Here is a 20,565-nt window from a genome sequence, read left to right on the forward strand (position 1 = left end):
TGGGAAGGACCTTATAAAATCATCAAAGTTGTTAAACCAGGCGTCTACCGACTTTAAACGTCACGCGGCGAAGAAGTGCCTCGAGCATGGAACTCGATGCATCTACGACGTTTCAACTCGTAGAGACATCACCACGCCTGGCCAATTTTACTCGCGGTCACTTATACTCAACCAAAGTAAATGCGCTTCTAACGGCCACTTTTACTCGGGAAAAACAAAATACGAATGGCTTGATCCTCTACCGAGTTACGTAGGCAGCCTTAACCGGTCCAACTATAACAAAACCAAAGTCAAAATCTTGTTCTTTGCTTCGAACAACTCCCGTACCTCCAGCAGGAGATACGCGGACACTCACGTTCCATTGTCTAGCTATGTCCTGATCAGACACTTGGCTTAAGGACCCAACGGCCACGAGTCACCTATGCTCAAAAAGCATTGACCTACCAAACAGAGTGAATCTTTTCCTCTTCTCGACTAACGGGTAACAGATTAGCTACCCAGTTACTCGACTGTCATTGAGAAAACGGACGAAGGAACCTTCCACTCCTAGATTCAGTTTCTTGTTTTCGAAATCAAATAACACACTTAGGCGTAACTTCAATCGAAATACGACAAGAACTGAGCAAAGCCCCTCAGTGGGTTGTTTCGTTATCTATTTGCAAAAGCTAAGGGTCAGGAATCTAACGTTTCTAAACGAGTACATCGTGAAACTCTAAAGATAACTGAACTTTACTTAGAAAAGTTGCAAGTACAGATAAGAAACACAACAAAAAATAAATTTGAAAGTCTGCTTAAAACAGCGACTTGCCGACAAAAGAAAAACGAGTCTAAAATTACAACAACAGGGTCTATCAAGACCACGAACACCAGAGTTCAAAAATAATACAACAAGAAAGATCAAGCAACAGGATCTTGGCCGTCCTTGTCCAACACGACCGGAGCAGGCGATTCCACAGGTTCTTCGGCAACTTGAGCAGTAAGGTCTCCCATATGTGCAGAAGGGTCCGAAGCTGGCGGGCTCGAGGCTATTTCTTCGTTAGGTTTTGGGGACAACACATCCTCCTCTTGGTCGCCCCCTCCTCCTCATCTTCTCGTTCTTCGGACGAAGAAACCAGAACTGGATCTTCAACAGCTAAATCTCTCGTCTCTTCTTCTCGAACCAAGTTGTCGTCTATTCCAGGGTTGTTCTTGTCGGAACACTCCTTGAAGGCAATTCCTTCAGTGACGTCAACACGTTCTGACAGAGATGAAGTGATATCAACCATGGGCTCTTCAGTTGGTTCTTCGGTGGCTTCGCGAGAAGTAATCAGTTGGGAAGCCGATTCGTGGCGAATCAAGCCGATGTTTGACCCATACGGGTCGAGCGTCGCCATGAACTCCTCGTTTACGAACCTGGAAGGGAGATTAAGTGGGGACAGAGTAAAGTCGGCCTCGGAGAGCGGGTCAAGGCAAAGTCTAGCAACTTCTGCCTCGTGAAGCTTCTCCTGCTCCGAGAAGATGTCTATCATATCCTGCGGGATCTCCGTTCCGTTGTCCCTTATTACCTTAAAGCATTTTCTCGTCCCTGAAGCCTGTCCGTATAGACTCTTGGCCTTCTCCAACGCGTTAAGACGAGCCAAATAGTCCTTTACCCGGCCAAAGCAGCGAGTGGACTTGTCTGCCATGGCTGTTTGGACCTTGACCCTTTAGCGAGTGACCTCATGGATCCTAGAGTCTCTCAAACGCTGCCTCTCTTTGACCAGTGTCCCAACGACGGCGTCCCTCTCTTCCTCAAGCTCAGCTTTCTCCTTCTCAAGAGAAGCGACCAACCGTTCTAGACGAGTCTTCTCGCGCAAAGCTTCCTTCTTCGCGAGTCGATCAGATTTTAGCTTGTTTTCTAGTTCTTCGAACTTGACTCGGATAACTTCCTTCTCTTTGGCTGCCTTGTCGCTAGCCTTTTTGTTCTCAGCGCGTAGCCTCTCGATCACACCCAGCCTAGTTTGCGCTAGTTTCTCTGAAGCGCCCAGTTGAATCTTCGTGTGCTTCAGAGTGCTGTCATACTTCTCGAGGAGATAATTCATACTTCCGTCACTCTGCATAAAGCCAAAAACGGTGAAGACACCTCTTAGCTCGCGGATGAATACTTAGAAATTTCATAAAGAAAAATAAGGGGAAGTGAAATTACCCTTTTGCTCGCGGAAGCAGCATCAATGTACTCGTTCTTGAAGTACAAATCATCTATTGGTGACAAATCTCTCGTCCCGCCACGGATTTGACGAGTTAATTCCGCGCACCAGAGTGGATTAAGCACCAGCGGAGTCTTCTCGTCGTATAAGAACTCCACGCGATCCGGGAATCCACTTCTCGCCTTCTTCGGAACAGAACCTCCACTTTCAACACCTTTCCCTCTCGCAGAACAAGGGAGGGCTCTCTTGCTCAACGGATACTCATCCCGAGAACCATCTCCGGTTTCAGAAGCCCTTCCTCCGCTTCTGGAGGGACCTTCAGGTACAAGGGTTCCATCGGGTCGATCACCATCAACAGAACGTTGTCCCCCTTCCTCTACAACTTTCTTCTTTGCCTTCTTCTTGGGACGTTCTTCAGGTGACTCCCGAGTAGAATCGGTCGGATCATGTGTCCCCGTGTCGTCCTCCCCAACAGCCATCAAGGTCTCCAGACGTTCAACAGAAGCTTCCTCACGAGACCTCTTCTTGCTGTCCTTTTTCTTCTTCTTTTTCTTCGTGACCTTAGAAGCATCGACGGAAGACGGAGTCTCCTCTAAAGGGATATTCCCCTCAAGAGAGGAAGATTGCCCCTTTTTTGCCTGTTTCTTCGCTCTACCGGTCTTTTTCCTCAGAGGATTCTGCGCTGGCGGCTCCGAGTTCACATCTCCCTCGACAGGATCAGGTCTGGCGTCTGAAGCACCGACAGAAGACGATTTCGATGATAGCATTTGAAGTTTCCCTTTGAGCAACGCACTCAAGTCTGGAATTCCCTCCATCTCTCTAGCCTTGTTGAGAAGCCTTTGCTGTTTCCGAGTAAATAAAGAGAGACGCGACTTGCGAGGACCGAGAACACAAGGAAGTCTCGATTCTCAGTCAACTGCAAAAGTAAAAATTCAGCATCAGAGTTACGAAAGCCTTAAAATATCTCCTAAAAGTAAACGGCAACCTTACCTCTAGCAATCCTAGCTTGTTGGCAACATATCCACTCTCGACTAAGATCCGACCAACGGAGATGACTGTGCGTCGCGATCAGTTGAGCGTTCTCAAAGAACTTCTCAGGGTAGGCGATCGTGTTAGGATGGCGAACTGCAAAAAAAAAGAAGAAGATAAAGCGTTAGAACTACCAACTGGAACACGAGTAAACAGACAAATCTCTACCGAGTAGTTGGTTCCATAAAACGCGATAATCATCCCCCGGCGGTTCTTCGAAGGCGTGCTCATCAGATTTGACATAGAAGTATGCTCGCTGCCAGTCCTGCGTCTTGTTTGGATGGCCGGTCAAGACGTTGTAGTTCGCTCGCATCTTTATCGAGAAGATCCCATTTGGCTCCGCCTTCGTGAAAGTCAGCTCCTCAAACACCCTCACGCTTATCGAAATATCCATCTCCGCGGCCATGACCATCAACATGACGGCTATGCGTAACGACCCATTCAGCAGCTGAGAGATAGCGATATCCCGACGAAACGCGTACGACGTGATCAACCGAGGGATTGGGAACCAGAGTCTGGTCTGATCCTTGAAGTAGGACTCGTATACACATTGGTACCCAGCTGGAGGCGACCAGGGACGCTGCTCGGTAGACGGAATAAGGTAAGTGACTCCGGCACCACCATTCTCTCTTAGTAGATTTTTCACAGTCTCGTCGGAAGCACAGGAACTGAACACGTTCCCCCACGATTGAGCCCGCAGATCATGCAATACATCAGAAGGAAGCGGAGGACACTCCTCAAAGATCCCGCCAGGATGATAAATTACAGGACGGCAGTCTATCTGGTCGAAACAGACACTCTGAATTGCGGGACGACGATCTGACGGGTCGAAACGAACCCTCCGCCGAGCCCGCCTTGGAGGCCTTACGACTTGGCTAGGCGCTTCAGAACCACTAGCATCTCCACCCTTGTCCCTGACGCGTTCTTCGGCTTCTTCACGAAATTGCCTATGAGCATCAGCGACCAGAAGACGCTGAGAAAGACTCATGTTCTCCGTATCCCTTAGAGTGTCGCGATGAATTAGGTCGAACTCATCCAACGGACTACCGTTCACGTCTCTAGCCGGGCTTGACGGAGCAGCGATATCCTTCCCTTTCTCCTCACGCGATAATCGACTTCTCGAAGTCATATCTTCCTATTCGGGGGGACTACTAAACCGGCAAAACCAAAGCAGAAAGCCCTATTCTACGGAAGGCGTATCTAGAGAGAGAAAATAAAAGTAGAGAGAAGGGAGAGAAAGCAGAAACCCGAATCTGCAGAGAAGAATGACGAAAGCGAAGGAGAGAAGCCTATTTATAGCAAAAACGAAGGCACGTTTTTCCAAGCGCAATCATTAGGTCTACAAAGGCCTAAATGGGCCTCAAAGGCCGCCTAAATGTCCACGTCGCCTAAACCGGTTTTCGATCAAATAGTCAGACCGGAATCAACCCTGATCTTTGTTTGAACTGGTTCCCAGTTAACCGAACCGATCCCCATCATCTTACCAGAAGTAATCTATCACCCGAGTAGATTATGCTCCATCTTAAACGCACAGAAGCGAGTAGGTGAGCTGCTGAAGACGCTATCCAGAGTCACTAGAAACGTCAATGAACAACATGCGACTAAACAAGACGAACTGCCGCTTGCATTAGGACCTGTCATCCGAATAAACCTGACCCACAAATTCACTGAGACCACTACGTCGCTCACAAGTGAACTGGGGGGGCTTATTGTAGGAGATGGATTACATCCCTCCACAAGGCCCATCGAATAACAGGCCGTAATCCAACAAGCTGGACTAATTTACTCGGCTCGACGGCTAAAGACGTCAGCTCGACCCCAGAGTACTTTTAGCCGATCGCCCAAGCCGACTCGAGATACCCGGCTTGGAGAGATCTCTGCTCGGACCCGTATACTCGGTCCTTAACAGCAGGGCCCAAAAGATTGCAACATTAGGACGTCGAGGACAGAAGACCTATAAAAGGGAATGAGGAAGCAACAACAGGAGGACTTTTGGACATTGTACACACTGAGCGGCTAGGTCTAGGGTTTTAGTCATCTCTTCGACCCTGTTGCTTTGAGCTCTATGAGCTTGTTTTCTCACTTCCCGGTCACTCTTGTAACCCCTTTTTGTTCGAATCTGATAAAACGTCTTTAGTCATCCCATTTCCGAGTTCTTTCAACCTAGTCGACTGAATCCCATACAAACATTCACTGAAGCGGTATTTGTTTCTCTGTTCGACTAATAATTTAAAATATTAGATTTGTGTACATTGTTTATTTAAAACTAGGTGTTTAGCCCGCATCGCCAGCTTAAACATTTTCATAATTTTTAAAAAGTTCTTTGTACACTATATTTATTATAATAAAATAAATATTATAATAAATTAATATTATATTTTTAATTATATAATTAAAAAAAATTGTTTGATTAATATTTAATTATGTAATTTATGTTTTTAACTTTTTACTAAAATACATTTTCAGATAACAATACAATATATATATATATATATATATATATATATATATATAAATTATCATTTTTTAATTATATTTTTAAATTTGGATAATTCAATATTATATTTTTAATTATATAATTAAGAATTTTATTTAATTAATATTTAGTTATATAATTCATGTTTTAAACTTTTTATTAAAAGACTTTTTAGATAACAATACAATATATACATAAATTACTTTTTTTAAATTATATTTTAAAATTTTTGATAATTCTTAATATTATTAATTTTAATCAAGTATCTAATCAAATAAATTAAAATTTCATTTTTATTTTTTTAATTTACATTTTATTCATTAAGGGTATAAACGTTATTAACCACTCTAACTTTTAACGTGAAAGCTCGATTCCAAAAATTTAATTTTTGTAATTATATAATTTATGTTTTTATCTTTTATAACTAAAATACTTTTTCAGATAGCCATACAATATATATATATATATATATATATATATATATATATATATATATATATATATTATCTTTTTTAATTATATTTTTAAATTTTGGATAATTCAATATTCTATTTTTAGTTATATAATTAATAATTTTATTTGATTAATATTTAGTTATATAATTCATGTTTTTAAATTTTAAATTTATGTTTTTATCTTTTTATAACTAAAATAATTTTTCAGATAACAATATAGTATATATATATATATATAGAAAAAAAAATTTAATTATATTTTTAAATTTTGGATAATTCAATATTCTATTTTTTATTATATAATTAAGAATTTTATTTGATTAATATTTAGTTATATAATTCATGTTTTTAACTTTTTACTAACAGACTTTTTTCAGATAACAATACAATATATACATAAATTATCTCTTTTTAATCAATTATCTAATCAAAAAAAATTAAAATTCCACGTTTATTTTTTAATTTAGTTATAAATTTTATTCATTAAGGTGTAAACGTTATTAACAACTCTAACTTTTAACGTGAGAGCTCGATTCCAAATATTTACTTCGCGAATAATAGTATAGATTTAAGTTTTGATTTTTAAGAAAAAAATTATAATCACTATTATATACAGATTTATTAAATTTAAATATTTAAAATTAGATAATTATTTGAGAAATGTTATTTTTAAATTAGATTTAATAATTTAGGAAATATCATTTTTAGTCCGAAGCAAAGATCAGGTGATTTCTGGACAAGAATTGCAGCCTACTTTGCGGCTAGTCCGAAGCTTTCAAGCTGTAAACAAAGAGAGGCAAGCAACTGTAAGCAACATTGGCACAAGATCAATGATCTTGTTTGCAAGTTTCGTTGAGCATATGAAGCTGTAACCAAAGAGAAAAGTAGCGGTCAAAATGAGAATGATGTTCTCAAAATAGCTCACGAAAAATTCTTCAACAATCATAAAAGGAGGTGTGGAAGGAACTGTGCAATGACAAGAAATGGTGTGATCTTTCCACTGCTAAAACCGAAAGAAGCTCTAAAAGGAGGAAGTGTGATGAAGGTGCACAATCATCAAGCTCTCACGCAAATGAAAACAAGACTGGTGAAGCTGATGAGGGAATCAATCTCTCCATGGTATTAAGGCAGCCAAGAGCCGTGGTAAGAAGAAAATGGAAGAGGGGAAGGGGCTGTCTGAGTTTGAGCGTGTGGTCTATTAAATAAGAGGATTTGGTTATGAAAGAAAGGCTCTCGGGGATGGGTCTACTTGACCGTCTACTTGCAAAAAGCGAACCACTCCTTGAGTATGAAGAAGCTCTTAAGAAGAAGCTCATTAATGAGTTGTTGTCTACTTAGTTTAAGTTTAAGCTCTATGTTTAAGTGTCTTTGTTGTCTGTTTGTTGTTTGAATTTTCTGAAAACAAGTTCCAACTTTGTTATGAATTACTCTGTGTTTTTTTCTGCTGATGATATAAATGCTTTGTTGTTCCTCTGATTCATTCCGGTGTTGTCTATGCCCTTCCTTTTTTGTTGATTTCAAATAGTTATGTATTAAAAAGTATAGCCATTGATTACAGATTCACAGAGTAGCTTATTTTAGTCATGTCTTGATGCGATGTAAAGATGTCCAGTTCCATCACTTTGTTTCAAGACAGGTACATGTTCTGATTTGAGCTCATTGATTAACTATATGTATCTTGTAGTCTTGACTTTTTGGCTGTCCTTAATTTCAGGTCCAAATAGAGTCAAAGAGTGGAGCATTGGGAGTCTTGTGTCACATATCAAAGAGTGGAGCATTGGGAATCTTGTGTCACATAGTGGAGCAAACAGAGTCAAAGAATTGTAGTCTTGTGTCACGGAGTCTTGTACTCTTCTGTCACGAGTCTTGTAAGCTTGTAGTCTTGTGTCAGGAAGTCTTGTAGTCTTGTGTCACAAGTCTTGTCAGCTTCTAGTCTTGTGTATATTCAGTACCAAGTCACAGAGTAGTTTGTATATTCATTACCAAGTCATCTTCTCCATATAAACAAATCTTGTGTAGACATTTTTTTCACAAAGTCATATTCTCTCCTTCTCACCAAACCAAGATCATCGTCTGAGCACAAAGTCATATTATCTCCTTCTCACCAAACAAAGATCATCGTTTGATCACAAATTTTATGCACATTCAAAAACAACTTCTCTTGTTTGGATCACAAATATGGCATCTTCTTCTCAACACACTTTTGAAGGATCAATTGATGATACATTTGATCAATATTTTGATCAAACCTTTGAAAATTTTACCATTGGTGATCAAGAAGAAGAAAGGAAAAAAAAATAAAGAAATGAGCTTATATCGAAAGAAATCGTGAAGAAGGCCATGCTTGTTTATGGAATGATTATTTCAGTGAAACTCCAATGTATCCCGATAATTTATTCCGACGACGTTTTAGAATTAACAAGACATTGTTCATGCACATTGTTGATCGACTCTCCAACGAAGTTCAATTCTTTCGCCAAAAGAAAGATGGTCTCGGAAGGCTTAGTCTCTCTCCCCTTCAAAAGTGTATTGCAGTCATTCGTGTCTTGGAAAATGGTTATACGGCTGATACGGTCAACGAATACCTCCGGCTCGGTGAAACTACAACTCGGTTATGTGTGCAAAATTTTGTGGAAGGAATAATATATTTATTCGGCGATGAGTACCTAAGAAGACCAACACAGGCTGATCTTCAATGTCTACTTGATATTGGAGAGCATGGTGGATTTACCGAGATGATAGGAAGCATCGATTGTATGCATTGGGAGTGGAAGAATTGTCCCACCGCTTGGAAAGGTCAATATTCACGTAGTTCGGGAAAATCAACAATCATTTTAGAGGCGGTTGCTTCGTATGATTTATGGATATGGCATGCGTTTTTTGGACATCCAAGTACTTTAAATGATATCAATGTTCTTGATCGTTCACCTGTTTTTGATGACATAATAAAAGGTCAAGCTCCTCAAATCACTTTCTCTGTCAATGGAAGAGAGTATCATATGGCTTACTATCTCACCGATGGTATTTATCCGAAATGGACAACTTTTATCCAATCTATTCCAATACCACAAGGTCCGAAAGCAGTTTTATTTGCTCAACGTCAAGAAGCTGTCCGAAAAGATGTCGAACATGCTTTTGGAGTCTTGCAATCTCGCTTTGCCATTGTTAAAAATCCAGCACTGTTTTGGGATAAATTCAAAATTGGGAAGATTATGATAGTATAAGACGAATGAGATGGATACACTCAATTTGATGTTTCAGAGTTCCAACAAGGAGAAGACAACGGAAGTTCACATGTTGATCTCACGTATTCTACATATATCCCTACAAATATCGCCAATATGATGGTTGTTCGAACAAGAATACAAAGCGGTATTTATAATATACAAATAAATAATATCTAGAGAGCGGTTAGTGAGCGGTTAGTGCGATTGCTTTCTCACTTCCATTGATCGAATTATTCCTCTGATCAAGACATTAAGAGCATCATTCCAACGATCCCTTCAGGGTCTCTTAATTATTCTTTAATACTTTTTAAGTATTAAATGTGAGTTAAGAGACTTAGTTAACATATTTGAAAATTTATGGGCTCCGATGCAAGTATCTTAATTAGGGGTTTTTAAAAAAAAATATTATACATTTTTTATTAAAATTAAAATTTTATTTATTAAATAAAGCATAGTAAAAGATAAAAATTTTAAACATAGATTTTTAAATAAAAACATAAAAACAAAGATTAGTAAAATAAACAAAAATAATTTGAAAGAAGAATCCAAGCTTAGTTGATGCCTTCATCACGTCGAAATTTACGCCATATATGTTCAACCAAATCATCTTTCAGTTGTTGATGCATTTGTTTATCACGATCTGTAGTGGACCTTCTTCAAAATGAGTCACTGAATCCTTCCCCAAAGGTGTTATCTTTTCTCTCCAACTCGTTCTCCTCTGCTAGTGCTACTGCTTTTGATGTGAGCTCTCTTAAAGATTATTGGAAAGGTAATAAATTTACAGTCCCTTACCTCGTTAATTCATTGGGTCTATCTTCAAAACTCGCAGAATCAATCTGGAGGAAAGTCACCTCAGAGGCCAAGGCCAATCCAGTTTCTGTTCTGAATCTTCTTACGAGTCATGGCCTCACAGATTCTCACATCTCCACCATCATTACAAACTACCCACGGCTGCTCACATTAGACGTTGAGAAAACCCTTGCTTCCAATCTCAAGTTCCTCCAGTCCAGAGGAGCTTCAACCTCTAAGCTCATTGAGATCGTTTCCAACGTTCCGAGAATCTTGGGAATGAGATGGCACAAAGCAGTTGGACGATACTACGATTTCGTCAAAGACATCATAGAAGCAGACAAGAGTTCCAACTACGAAATGTCATGTTTGTCTTTGCCACATGGTACCTGCCAGGGGAATATCATCAGAAACGTGTTGGCTCTGAGACGATTGGGCGTGCCTCAGAAGCTCTTATTCTCCTTGCTCACCTCCAACTTCCATGTTGTCTCTGGAAAAGAAAGATTTGAAGACTCCCTCGAGAAGATTGTTGCGATGGGTTTCGATCCGGCCAACTCAAAGTTTGTCAAAGCTCTGTGCGTTGTTTACCAGATGAACGACAAAACAACAGAAGACAAAGTTAATCTCTATAGAAAGTCAGGCTTTACTATGGGAGATGTATGGGAGATTTTCAAGAAGAATCCATTGTCTACAAAGCTCCTTTGAAGCATTTATAGGCCTAGGATTCAGCGGAGATGAGTTTGTGACAATGGTCAAGCACTGTCCTCAGTGCATTGGCTTATCTGCAGAGTCTGTGAAGAAGAAGATTGAGTTTCTGGTGAAGGAGATGAACTGGTCACTCAAGGCTGTTGTTTCAAACCCTGCAGTGTTTGGATACAACTTGGAGAAGAGGACTGTCCCAAGGTGTAATGTCATCAAAGCTCTCATGACTAAAGGACTGCTTGGAAGTGAACTTCCTCCGTTGTCGCCTGTGTTGGTGGTTACTGGTGAAGCTTTCTTAAACAAGTATGTGATTAAGCATGATGATGACAAGGACCTTGTGGCTGCGTTGATGGCTATCTCACCGGAGATCGTGCTTCATAGATCTTCGTACACATTCTTGTGAGCTTATGGAACATTGTCTTCATCTTGAATATCCCAGATGCATTTCAAGTACATTGTTTTGAACATCATCCGAGGAATATTAACATCATTGTTGAATCAACAATTTTGAGAATATATTAAACATGATTTTCACTAAGTATAAATACTGAAGCTTTATCTCTAGGGTTTGATGATATAATATCTTGCTACTTTTTGGTGTTTGGTTTCTTGTATATACTTAAGATATGAAAAACTTGCTTTGACAGGAAAGAGACATGCACATACACATTGTTGCACATGTTAGATGTAATTAGCGAATTTTCTTGTGGTTTTAGCAAACCATAGCATCTCAATAATTCGTGAGATTGTAGATTGCAGGCTACGTATTGGATTGTTAATGTGTTAATATCTGGCCATTGTTTTGCTTCTTCATAAGCTCTTTGGCTCACCAATGAATAATACTTTTTATAGATTTCCAGCCTAAAAGAAGTGACATTGAATTTGAAACCATGGAGAAGTTTGTAGACTACTTATAAACGTTTGAGGCAAATCTCTTGGTACCTAAGAAAGTTTCGAGAGCTTGTGATTTTCATTTCTTTGTTTTGAGTGATGAATATACAAGAAACACTCGGGAGAGCTATACAAGAGCAATCACCATTTTGTTTTGACAGTAATCAAATTACAGATGTATCTACTCTATATAGTATACAGGATCAACGAGCTATTTCCCCACATGAACTATCGCATAGCATCAGATGTCTCTCAGACTATTGCCTCATTTTATATATCCCCGAAAAAATAGTTTGAGATTGATTTCTCCACAAATGTTGGTTTAGGAAAAAATTGGTATAATCACCGGTACAGACCATCAAACCGTAAAATAAAACCGAAAAACCAGTTTTGAACTCAACACTTGACCAAGTTTTACCCGACCCATTAAACCCTCTTTTAAAATCTCCAATGGTACACGTGAAGAACCCTAAAATTATTTTTTTTTTTAAATTTGATTGTTTGAATCTTCATCGATCAGAAATGGTGATGTATGGGTCGTCAAATTCTGCGTACAGAGCTTTGAGTGGTCACTTTCCGAGTTCTCGTCTGGTCAGAATCAATGAGCCAAGGTGGTGAAATGAAAAAGCTTGAAAAATTGAAATTACAAGTGTTATATCATAGTTTATGATATGGGTCTATTATATTTGGATAAAACCCACAAGATTTAGTTAAGAAAGCTGTGAAATCGTGAAAAAGAGAGTGAAAGTTGGGACATTTAGGATCTGCAAATCGCATAGGGTAGAAGACGAGGATAAAATCGTCATTTATATTCATTTAATTAAAATCAAAACTTCATAAAGTGCGATAGAACTAGCTCGAACTCGTGACCTGTAGTGCTAATTTAAAATGCAACAACCACCAACCTATGGATCTTCATTACGGTTTACCATATGTAATATATATAACAGCCAAGAAACACATCCTCGTTATAAGGCTTCATCTCCTCGGCTCAGCTTCTCTGCAACTAATATCATCTCCACGAAAAATATATAATCTCTAGGCCTTTAGTCTTCGTTCTTCAACTTCAGTCTTCTCTACCAAATTTCACTTTTGCTTTCATCTTCAAGTATTGAAACACTCAGATTTTTTTTACCTAGATTTCTATTTGGGGTTAATTGTCGGGTGTGGGTTTCGGGTTAACAAATTTTCGGGTGTGGGTTATTGGTTATTGGTTTAAGAGATATAATCGGATCCTAATCGGGTCTTTCATGGTTTATAATCGGTTAAATAATGTTTTCGGTTTAGTTTTTATATAGTAAACCAAAATAATTAATTTGTATGGGTTTATAAGTTTCGAACTTTAAGTTCAAGGGGAAATAAGTATTTAACTTTTGTTTCATGGAGAATTAAATTTGAAACTTTTTTCTCGGGGATATAGAGGACAATGCAATAGTTTGGGAGACATCTGATGCTATATGATAGTTTTCGTGGGGAAATAGCTTGTTTTCCCTAGTATACATAACAAAACTCAGTTGAATGGTAACGAAGTAGCCGATATTAATCTGTTGCAAATGCAAATGGATATTCAGGTTTTAATGTGTATAGGCTTTAATCACCTCAGAGTCAGATGCATATAAATGATGTGGTTTTGTGCTACTGTTTCAATATCAGATCAAAACTTGTTTTCAAGATTTTTAGATAATTTTTGAAACACGGTTAGTTTTAAACGTTAAACACCAAAACAGTATAATAATGAAGGTCGATAAAATAAACAAGCGGATTGGTTGATCGGTTAGAGGGAACTAAGTCTTTTCTATCGTTTATATGTAATTCTCTGTTGCTAATTTGCACTTGGTCACGACAAAGTGATTATTTCCTCACTTTTATTTCTTTATCTTTGCTCCGTACCTTGCTGTTCTTGTTGTGTCATTTCAAATTGAAAAAGTATATGATTAGAGAGACAGTAGTCATTTTATCAACTCAGACAAATTACATAAGAAAACAAAAGAAATTAAATTAACATCACTATCTCGAAACAAATCAATTATTGTGTAATGTACAAGATCATTATTATCTACGAACAAAGTATGGGCTCTCATATAATTTTGTTAAGCGAGTAAGAACCTTTTTACTAATTATCAATCATATATATTCCAAAAATATCATGAAATACTATTTATATTGTACCTTGCTTTATACCATGTCATAATAAGATGTACTTTTGTGTATAGGGACTAAAGTGCAAAATTTGCAACAAATAAATCTGAAAATTCAAAAAGAAATTGTGCAAAAGACAAAAAGCCCAAATAAGAAAACAAAGAAAAAGAAAAAGAGAACTGACAAAAAGCCCAGAAATATCCTGATTACGACTCTCTCCCCTCACGCCTCCCCAAATAAAGAGAGAGCAACCAAAAACCCTATTTTAAAAAAACTAAAATAAAACAAAATAATAAATGAATAACGTAAACTAATTAAATTACTCTCCACCAACATCCGTTTCAGCTTCCATCGAAGAAGACGAAGTAGAAGCTTTCACTTTCTGAGGAGTTAGTTATTATTTTCTTCAATTCTCTTAGCGGTTTTCACTGTAACGCTCGCCGGAGACCATGGCTCGTCCTTCTTCGGCGTCTGCAACGGCCAAGCTTCCTTCTATCAAACCAGAGGATTACGCTCACAGTCCCGTACACTACGCCGTCGTTTTGGGAGATCACGCTGCACTATCTCGTCTTCTCTCATCCGTCCCAAAGCTCGGAGATCCAGAGCAGATCCGCACCGAGTCCGACTCACTGAGCCAAGAACGAATCGCGGATCAGATCTCCGCCGTCCTTGACCGCCGCGACGTTCCCTCACGCGAAACGCCGCTCCATCTAGCGGTTAGACTCAACGACCTGTTCGCAGCAAAGGCGATATCATCCGCCGGCGCCGACATTTCCCTCCACAACTCCGCGGGATGGAATCCGTTACAGGAGGCGTTCTGTCGCCGGAACTCTGAGATTATGAAAGTGCTTCTTAGACATCACCACCGTTTAGCGTGGTGCAAATGGCGGAGGCGGTTACCGCGATTGATCGGTGTTCTCCGTCGTATGAGAGATTTCTACATGGAGATCTCTTTCCACTTCGAGAGCTCTGTGATTCCTTTCGTCGGCAAAATCGCTCCCTCTGACACCTACAAGATCTGGAAACGCGACGGAAACCTCCGCGCTGATACTACCTTAGCTGGATTCGACGGTTTGAAAATCCAGCGTGCCGATCAAAGCTTTCTTTTCCTCGGTGACGGTGACGAATCTCTCGACATCTCTCCCGGATCGTTGCTTGTGCTGAATCGAGACGACCGTAAGATCCTAGACGCGTTTGAGAGTGCTGGAGCTCCGATTAGCGATTCCGATATCGCCGGATTCTGTTCACAGTCTAGCTTGTACCGTCCGGGGATGGATGTTACTAAAGCTGAGCTCGTCGGGAGGATGAATTGGCGGCGGCAAGAGAAGATGGAGAGCGTCGGAGATTGGAAAGCTAGGGTTTACGAAATTCAGAAAGTGACTTTCAGTTTCAGGTCTCGGAAAATCGTCAACGAAGGAGATTCAAGCGAGCAAGTTCAACCTCTGGAGCTTGACGAAGACGACGATGGATTCCTAGTAGCGGAGAATCCGAGTTTCTTAGCTCCTCAAAGGTCACAGAGACGGCACAGTAGCTTCGTCAACGAAGACAGAGATTGGATTTCCGTTGGGAGAAAAAGCGTCGACGTCTATCCCTCCGCCGCCCCACCACCGAGAAGATCAGTAACTCAATTCCAGCCTCCGAGAAGGTCTGTGGCCGTCCCTTCAACGGTGAATCCTCCACCGTCTCCTCAGATCAAAGAGAAGGAATTCGTCAAGAGCTTGCATCCGTCTGTTTGGTTAACGGAACAGTTTCCGTTAAAGACCGAAGAGCTGCTTCCGTTACTCGACATTTTAGCGAACAAGGTCAAAGCCGTCGCGAGAATGCGTGAGCTCCTCACCACAAAGTTCCCGCCGGGAACTTTCCCAGTCAAGGTAAGGGTAATCTCGTAAATAGCTTTTCAGTTTGTTACTCTTCCTAAGGTAGGCGTAGGAAACATTACGACCGTTAAACCCAATGAGTCAACTATGTGACGTGTCATTCTTTCATTGAGTAGCATGTTAAGCGTTATATGCCTTTGCCACGTCAATAGTACCGTGACGTTACATGTCACGGATTGGTCAGGGGGGAACCAAAGCTAGGCTGTTTTCTTTTTTGCTATTTTAGATCTTTAATTTTGGGAAATTGTGCTTTTAAACCTTTTTATGTTTTGGTGATAAACAAAATCTTTTTGGTGGGACACAGTTGTCGATTCCGGTGGTCCCGACGGTCAAAGTTGTGATCACTTTCACCAAGTTCGTCGATCTTCCACCAGCGGAGCGATTCTACACACCACTCTCAAGTCCCAGATTCCTCTCCTGTGCTGACCAATGGGATGATGATGAGGAAAAATCAGACGCTCGGAATTCAACCTCACGGCCATCGTCGTGGTTGAGACGCGCCGGATTAGGCTCACAGAGGCGGACAGATGAGGAGGATCAACAATCACCGGACCCATTTGCTATACCTATTGGGTATAAGTGGACAAGCATGAAGAATAACAATAAGTCAGATAGTAAAATGAAGAGATCAAAGTCTACTAAGAGATCTAAGTGAAAGAAGATATAATCTCTAGTATTTCTTTTTGTTCTTGTTCTTGTTGATATTCTGAAATTAGTAATTAGTCAATATAGTGGAATTATTTCTGGATGTAGTTTTTTGTTTACTATACATTTTTTCAAATCTGAAATGGTTATAAGATTCAAATACTGTCATTTTTTCTCTTTTTTTCCCATAGGTCATGGTCTAAAAGAGTTAACAATAAACGCTTTATATGGATGCAAGACTAAAGTAAAAAAAAAAAAAGAACGTAGAAAAACAGCTATGTGTTCATGCTTTTATTTATGGGCCAACATAGGTTTACCAGACGTTGAATTAACTTTTCTATATACCAAAACAATATATATATATATATATTTTTTTTTTTTTTGTTCAAATATATATATATATATATATTCCTTGGTATTCTGTACTAAAGTTCGAATTAATGACTTTTGATAAAGCAATAATGAATGTTCTGCTTTAGGTTACATAAGACGCAAAATCTTATTCTTGGTATGATAAACTGAAATCCTTAGTACATTAATAGAGGGTCTTGGAAACTTGGAGGTGAAGGTAAATAACGTGGGACATGCTTTAGTAGATTTGTGACGCTTAAATTTTCGTAGGATTTATGTCGAAATAACGTTTTTTCTTATTTTCTTAGAATAAAAAAACTGCAAAGCAAGATGAGTACTACTTCTATATCAAAATAAGTGGACTTTAAAAATTTTGCACACCGATTAAAAAATTATAAAATTTTATTTGATTTTTCTCGTTTGTATAAAAACAACAATAAGTACAGATAATTCAACAAAAAAAAATCATGTTGTAAAATACAAATTGTAAAAAAAAAAATTTGCATTTACTTTTTACATGGAAACTTAAAAACATCACTTAGAGTGAAACAATTTTTTTCTTTTAAAACATCACTTAAAATGATACGGAAGGAGTATATCACATGGAATGGGACATGTTTAGATGTCTTAAATTAAGACCTACATCTTATCTTTATACCAAGATATTCCAAAACAATGTTTGCTTTGCAAGTTGGAAACGAACAAACATTGAGGAAGTTAAGTGCATCCAAAGACAAATCCCAAAAATACAATTATTTAACAAATTAAATAAATCTAAAGATTTGAAGTTTGAACCCTGGCAACAAGAAAAGGACAACCGAAATTGTGGTAAAAAAAAGGGCAACCTAAATAATAATAATTTACAGTATTTTTGTAAAAAACAAAACTAAAGAACAAATTTAGTGCAAACTTTATTGATTTTATATTTCAATCTATTTTTATATTGGTTGAAATGTAATTAGATGGCTCAGCGTATCAACTTATAACTCACCTCAATTCTAGGGTTTTATCGAAAACTTTTAGAAACCTGACTTCTTGGGTTGATGAACTTAATCAAAATCAACACAAGACTCTCGAATTGATGACATAACCAAATCAATGCAAGTCTTTACAGAAAACTTTAGTTTTATTATCTTTCAAAACTGTGTCATAAAAGCCAAAGCACATTGACTATATAAGTCTTATGGGTTGGTTATAAAACTCCTAACCCTTATTAAAACAGAAAACCTAATAACCTAAAAGGAAACATATGACTTAAACATGAAAAATAAAATTATAAAGAAAGCTGACATAGGTAGATAACGTGGTGGTGAAGGTATTATGATGATGCATCAGGTCCCTCGGGGTTAAGAAGATTTGACCCCAAATCTTGACCTGAATCAGATGAACATAACGAGACAAATGGCGAACGTTGACGACATTAGAAGTGGTGATATGAGCTGGGAGCTGAAGACGATAGGGATTGTCATTGATACGTTATAGTACTTCAAGGGGGCCAATTGTCTTGGCTTTCAACTTACTATAGGCATGAGATAGCATCCTATCTTTAGTCAAGAATGCCCAAACACGATCGCCAACTTCAAACACAACACACCTGCGATGACTTTCAACTTTAAACTAATAATGCTCGGCCGAAGCCTGTAGATTAGAAAGGACTTGTGCGTGAATCGAGTTAATGGTGTTAATGAAATCAGCTGCAAAACCATGATCACTTGTATGATCCGGCAGAGTAGTAAGGTCAAGGGTCCGCAAGGAACCATGCCATAAATAACTTGGAACAAACTGAAACCAGAACTTCTGTTCAACGCATGGTTATGTGCAAATTCGGCTTGAGGGAGCTTAGACTCCCACGACTTGATTAAGTCTCCAAAAGGGAACAAAGTAATATGCCCAAAGATCGATTGGTAACTTCTGTCTGACCATCCGTTTAAGGATGATAAGCTGAACTCATACAAGACTAGTGCCTAATAATTTCCAAAGAGAGCGCTAAAAATTTCCTAAGAAACGGGAATCCCGATCAGACACAGTGAACATAGGTAAACCATGTAGGCGATTGATTTCCCAAAAGAACAAAGTGGCAACTTGAATGGCTTCGGTTTTCTTCTTACATGGGATAAAGTGGACCATTTTGGACAAACGATCCACTAGCACAAATATATAATCAAAGCCCTTTTGAATACCCGGAAGACCCATGATGAAATCCATTCTAATGTCGGTCCATGGCTGAGTAGGTATAGGAAGTGGTAGATATAGACCGGCAATAGCTAGAGCTGTCAGATGGGAAAGTCCGTGTCCATTTGCCCATATCCGTTTGTCCATTTATAGTTTGTGGACAGAAATTGACCACGTCCATTAAGGACCATGTCCATTAAGAACCATTCCATCAAAACCCATATTTATATGGGCTGTCATGGGACCCATTAATGACCATTTATGAAAATTTTGAATTTTAATCTATAGACCTATAAATACAAATATAAGTTCATAAGATTAAAATTCATTCATAAATCCACAAGTACAACAATATAAAATCATTCAAATACCACATAAATAGCATAATTTCATACCATAAGTTCAAAACATCATAACTCCATACATAATTGCATACATAAGTTCATAGAAAGCAATACACATAAGTTCTCCTCCATGACATCTTCCACCAAATCCATAAACCCTACAAAACAAGTGATTTATTATAAGAACCAGTATCATAAACAATCAGCAGTACAAACGCACTAAGCATTAAGCAATCACGCTTTCCTTATTCCTTAACCACACTAGTCTACATTAGTCTAAAAACCCATTTCGGTTTCAACTCTACAACCTAGCAAGTAGCAAATGGTACTCAAACTAGTACATAAACTCATTCTCACGCTTTCCTTAAACACACTAGTCTATACTAAAGTGCTTCCAACTTCACGCTTTCCTCAAACTAGTACATAAACTAACATCAGAGTCTGACATCTAAGAGAGAAAAACGTCACACTTACACATGAACTTTGAGTCTCAGACTTGACTTGTTTACTAAATTTCTTCTCCAACTTCCTCCAAGGGTTCAAAATTCACTTCATCACCTAAGAAAATTTGATTATCAGTTTCAAGTAGAAAGATAACCAAATTCAAATGATCAAAGAACTTATTGTCTAAGGACTCAAATCCCCTTAGCCAATTTCTTGTACAAATCAGTGCTCGAACATTTGAAGGGAGAAGAGAGCTTCTATACTTGTTCAGAACTCGGCTTCCAATGCTGAATGAAGACTCTGAAGCAACAGTGGTGATAGGAATGCTCAGAACATCACATGCCATTGCTGAGAGCTCTTTAAAGCGATTGGCATTGTCTCTCCAATAGGAGAGAACATTCAAACTCGGGAAGGTCATAATGTCTATAACCGGTTCTTCTAGGTACTTATCCAAGGCTGATTTCCCAATAGTGGCACTACCACCAGCATTTTGTGATATGAAAGCGCAAAACCCCTGCAAAACCGAAAGGAATCAACTATCAGACCTTAATAAAGGAAATTTATTCAACATTCAGACTTTAATAAAAACAGTAAGTAAAAAGCTTACATCATATCCTGGTAAAGTGGTATGTGCAGGTTTTGATCTTGAAGCTCCAACCATGTTTTTCTTTGTGTTCTTCTTGTAAACATCAAAGAGCTTCTTTATCTTCTTCTTAAGGTGATCCATCTTCAGCTTACATGTGGATGCATCTAACGTTGTGAAGCAGTATTCCAGGAAAGGCAACTTGAGTCTTGGATCAAGAACAGCAGCAATGGCTACGATGTCAGAATACTCCTCCCAGTACTTACTAAACTTAGG

The 20,565-nt window shown here is 38.8% G+C and overlaps 1 protein-coding gene and 1 pseudogene across 1 annotated transcript; both read left to right on the forward strand.

Annotated features, from left to right (window-relative positions):
* The first annotated feature begins 9,988 nt into the window (after positions 1-9,988).
* Positions 9,989-14,041, forward strand: LOC117132710 (annotated as a pseudogene).
* On the forward strand, positions 14,002-16,563 carry LOC103848149 (ankyrin repeat domain-containing protein 13C). The gene is made up of 2 exons (XM_009125107.3): positions 14,002-15,744; positions 16,055-16,563. The coding sequence occupies exons 1-2, from the start codon at positions 14,323-14,325 to the stop codon at positions 16,403-16,405; spliced, it is 1,773 nt and encodes a 590-aa protein (XP_009123355.1). The 5' UTR covers positions 14,002-14,322; the 3' UTR covers positions 16,406-16,563.
* Positions 16,564-20,565: the final 4,002 nt, after the last annotated feature.

Source organism: Brassica rapa, chromosome A03 (genome assembly GCF_000309985.2).
Source record: "Brassica rapa cultivar Chiifu-401-42 chromosome A03, CAAS_Brap_v3.01, whole genome shotgun sequence".
Taxonomy (NCBI): Eukaryota; Viridiplantae; Streptophyta; class Magnoliopsida; order Brassicales; family Brassicaceae; genus Brassica; species Brassica rapa.

Excerpts from the sequence above, each read along its gene's own strand:
- LOC103848149 (XM_009125107.3), top strand. The coding sequence starts at position 14,323 with ATGGCTCGTCCTTCTTCGGCGTCTGCAACGGCCAAGCTTCCTTCTATC. Across the intron at positions 15,745-16,054 it reads CGGGAACTTTCCCAGTCAAG|TTGTCGATTCCGGTGGTCCC; the intron begins GTAAGGGTAATC and ends GGTGGGACACAG.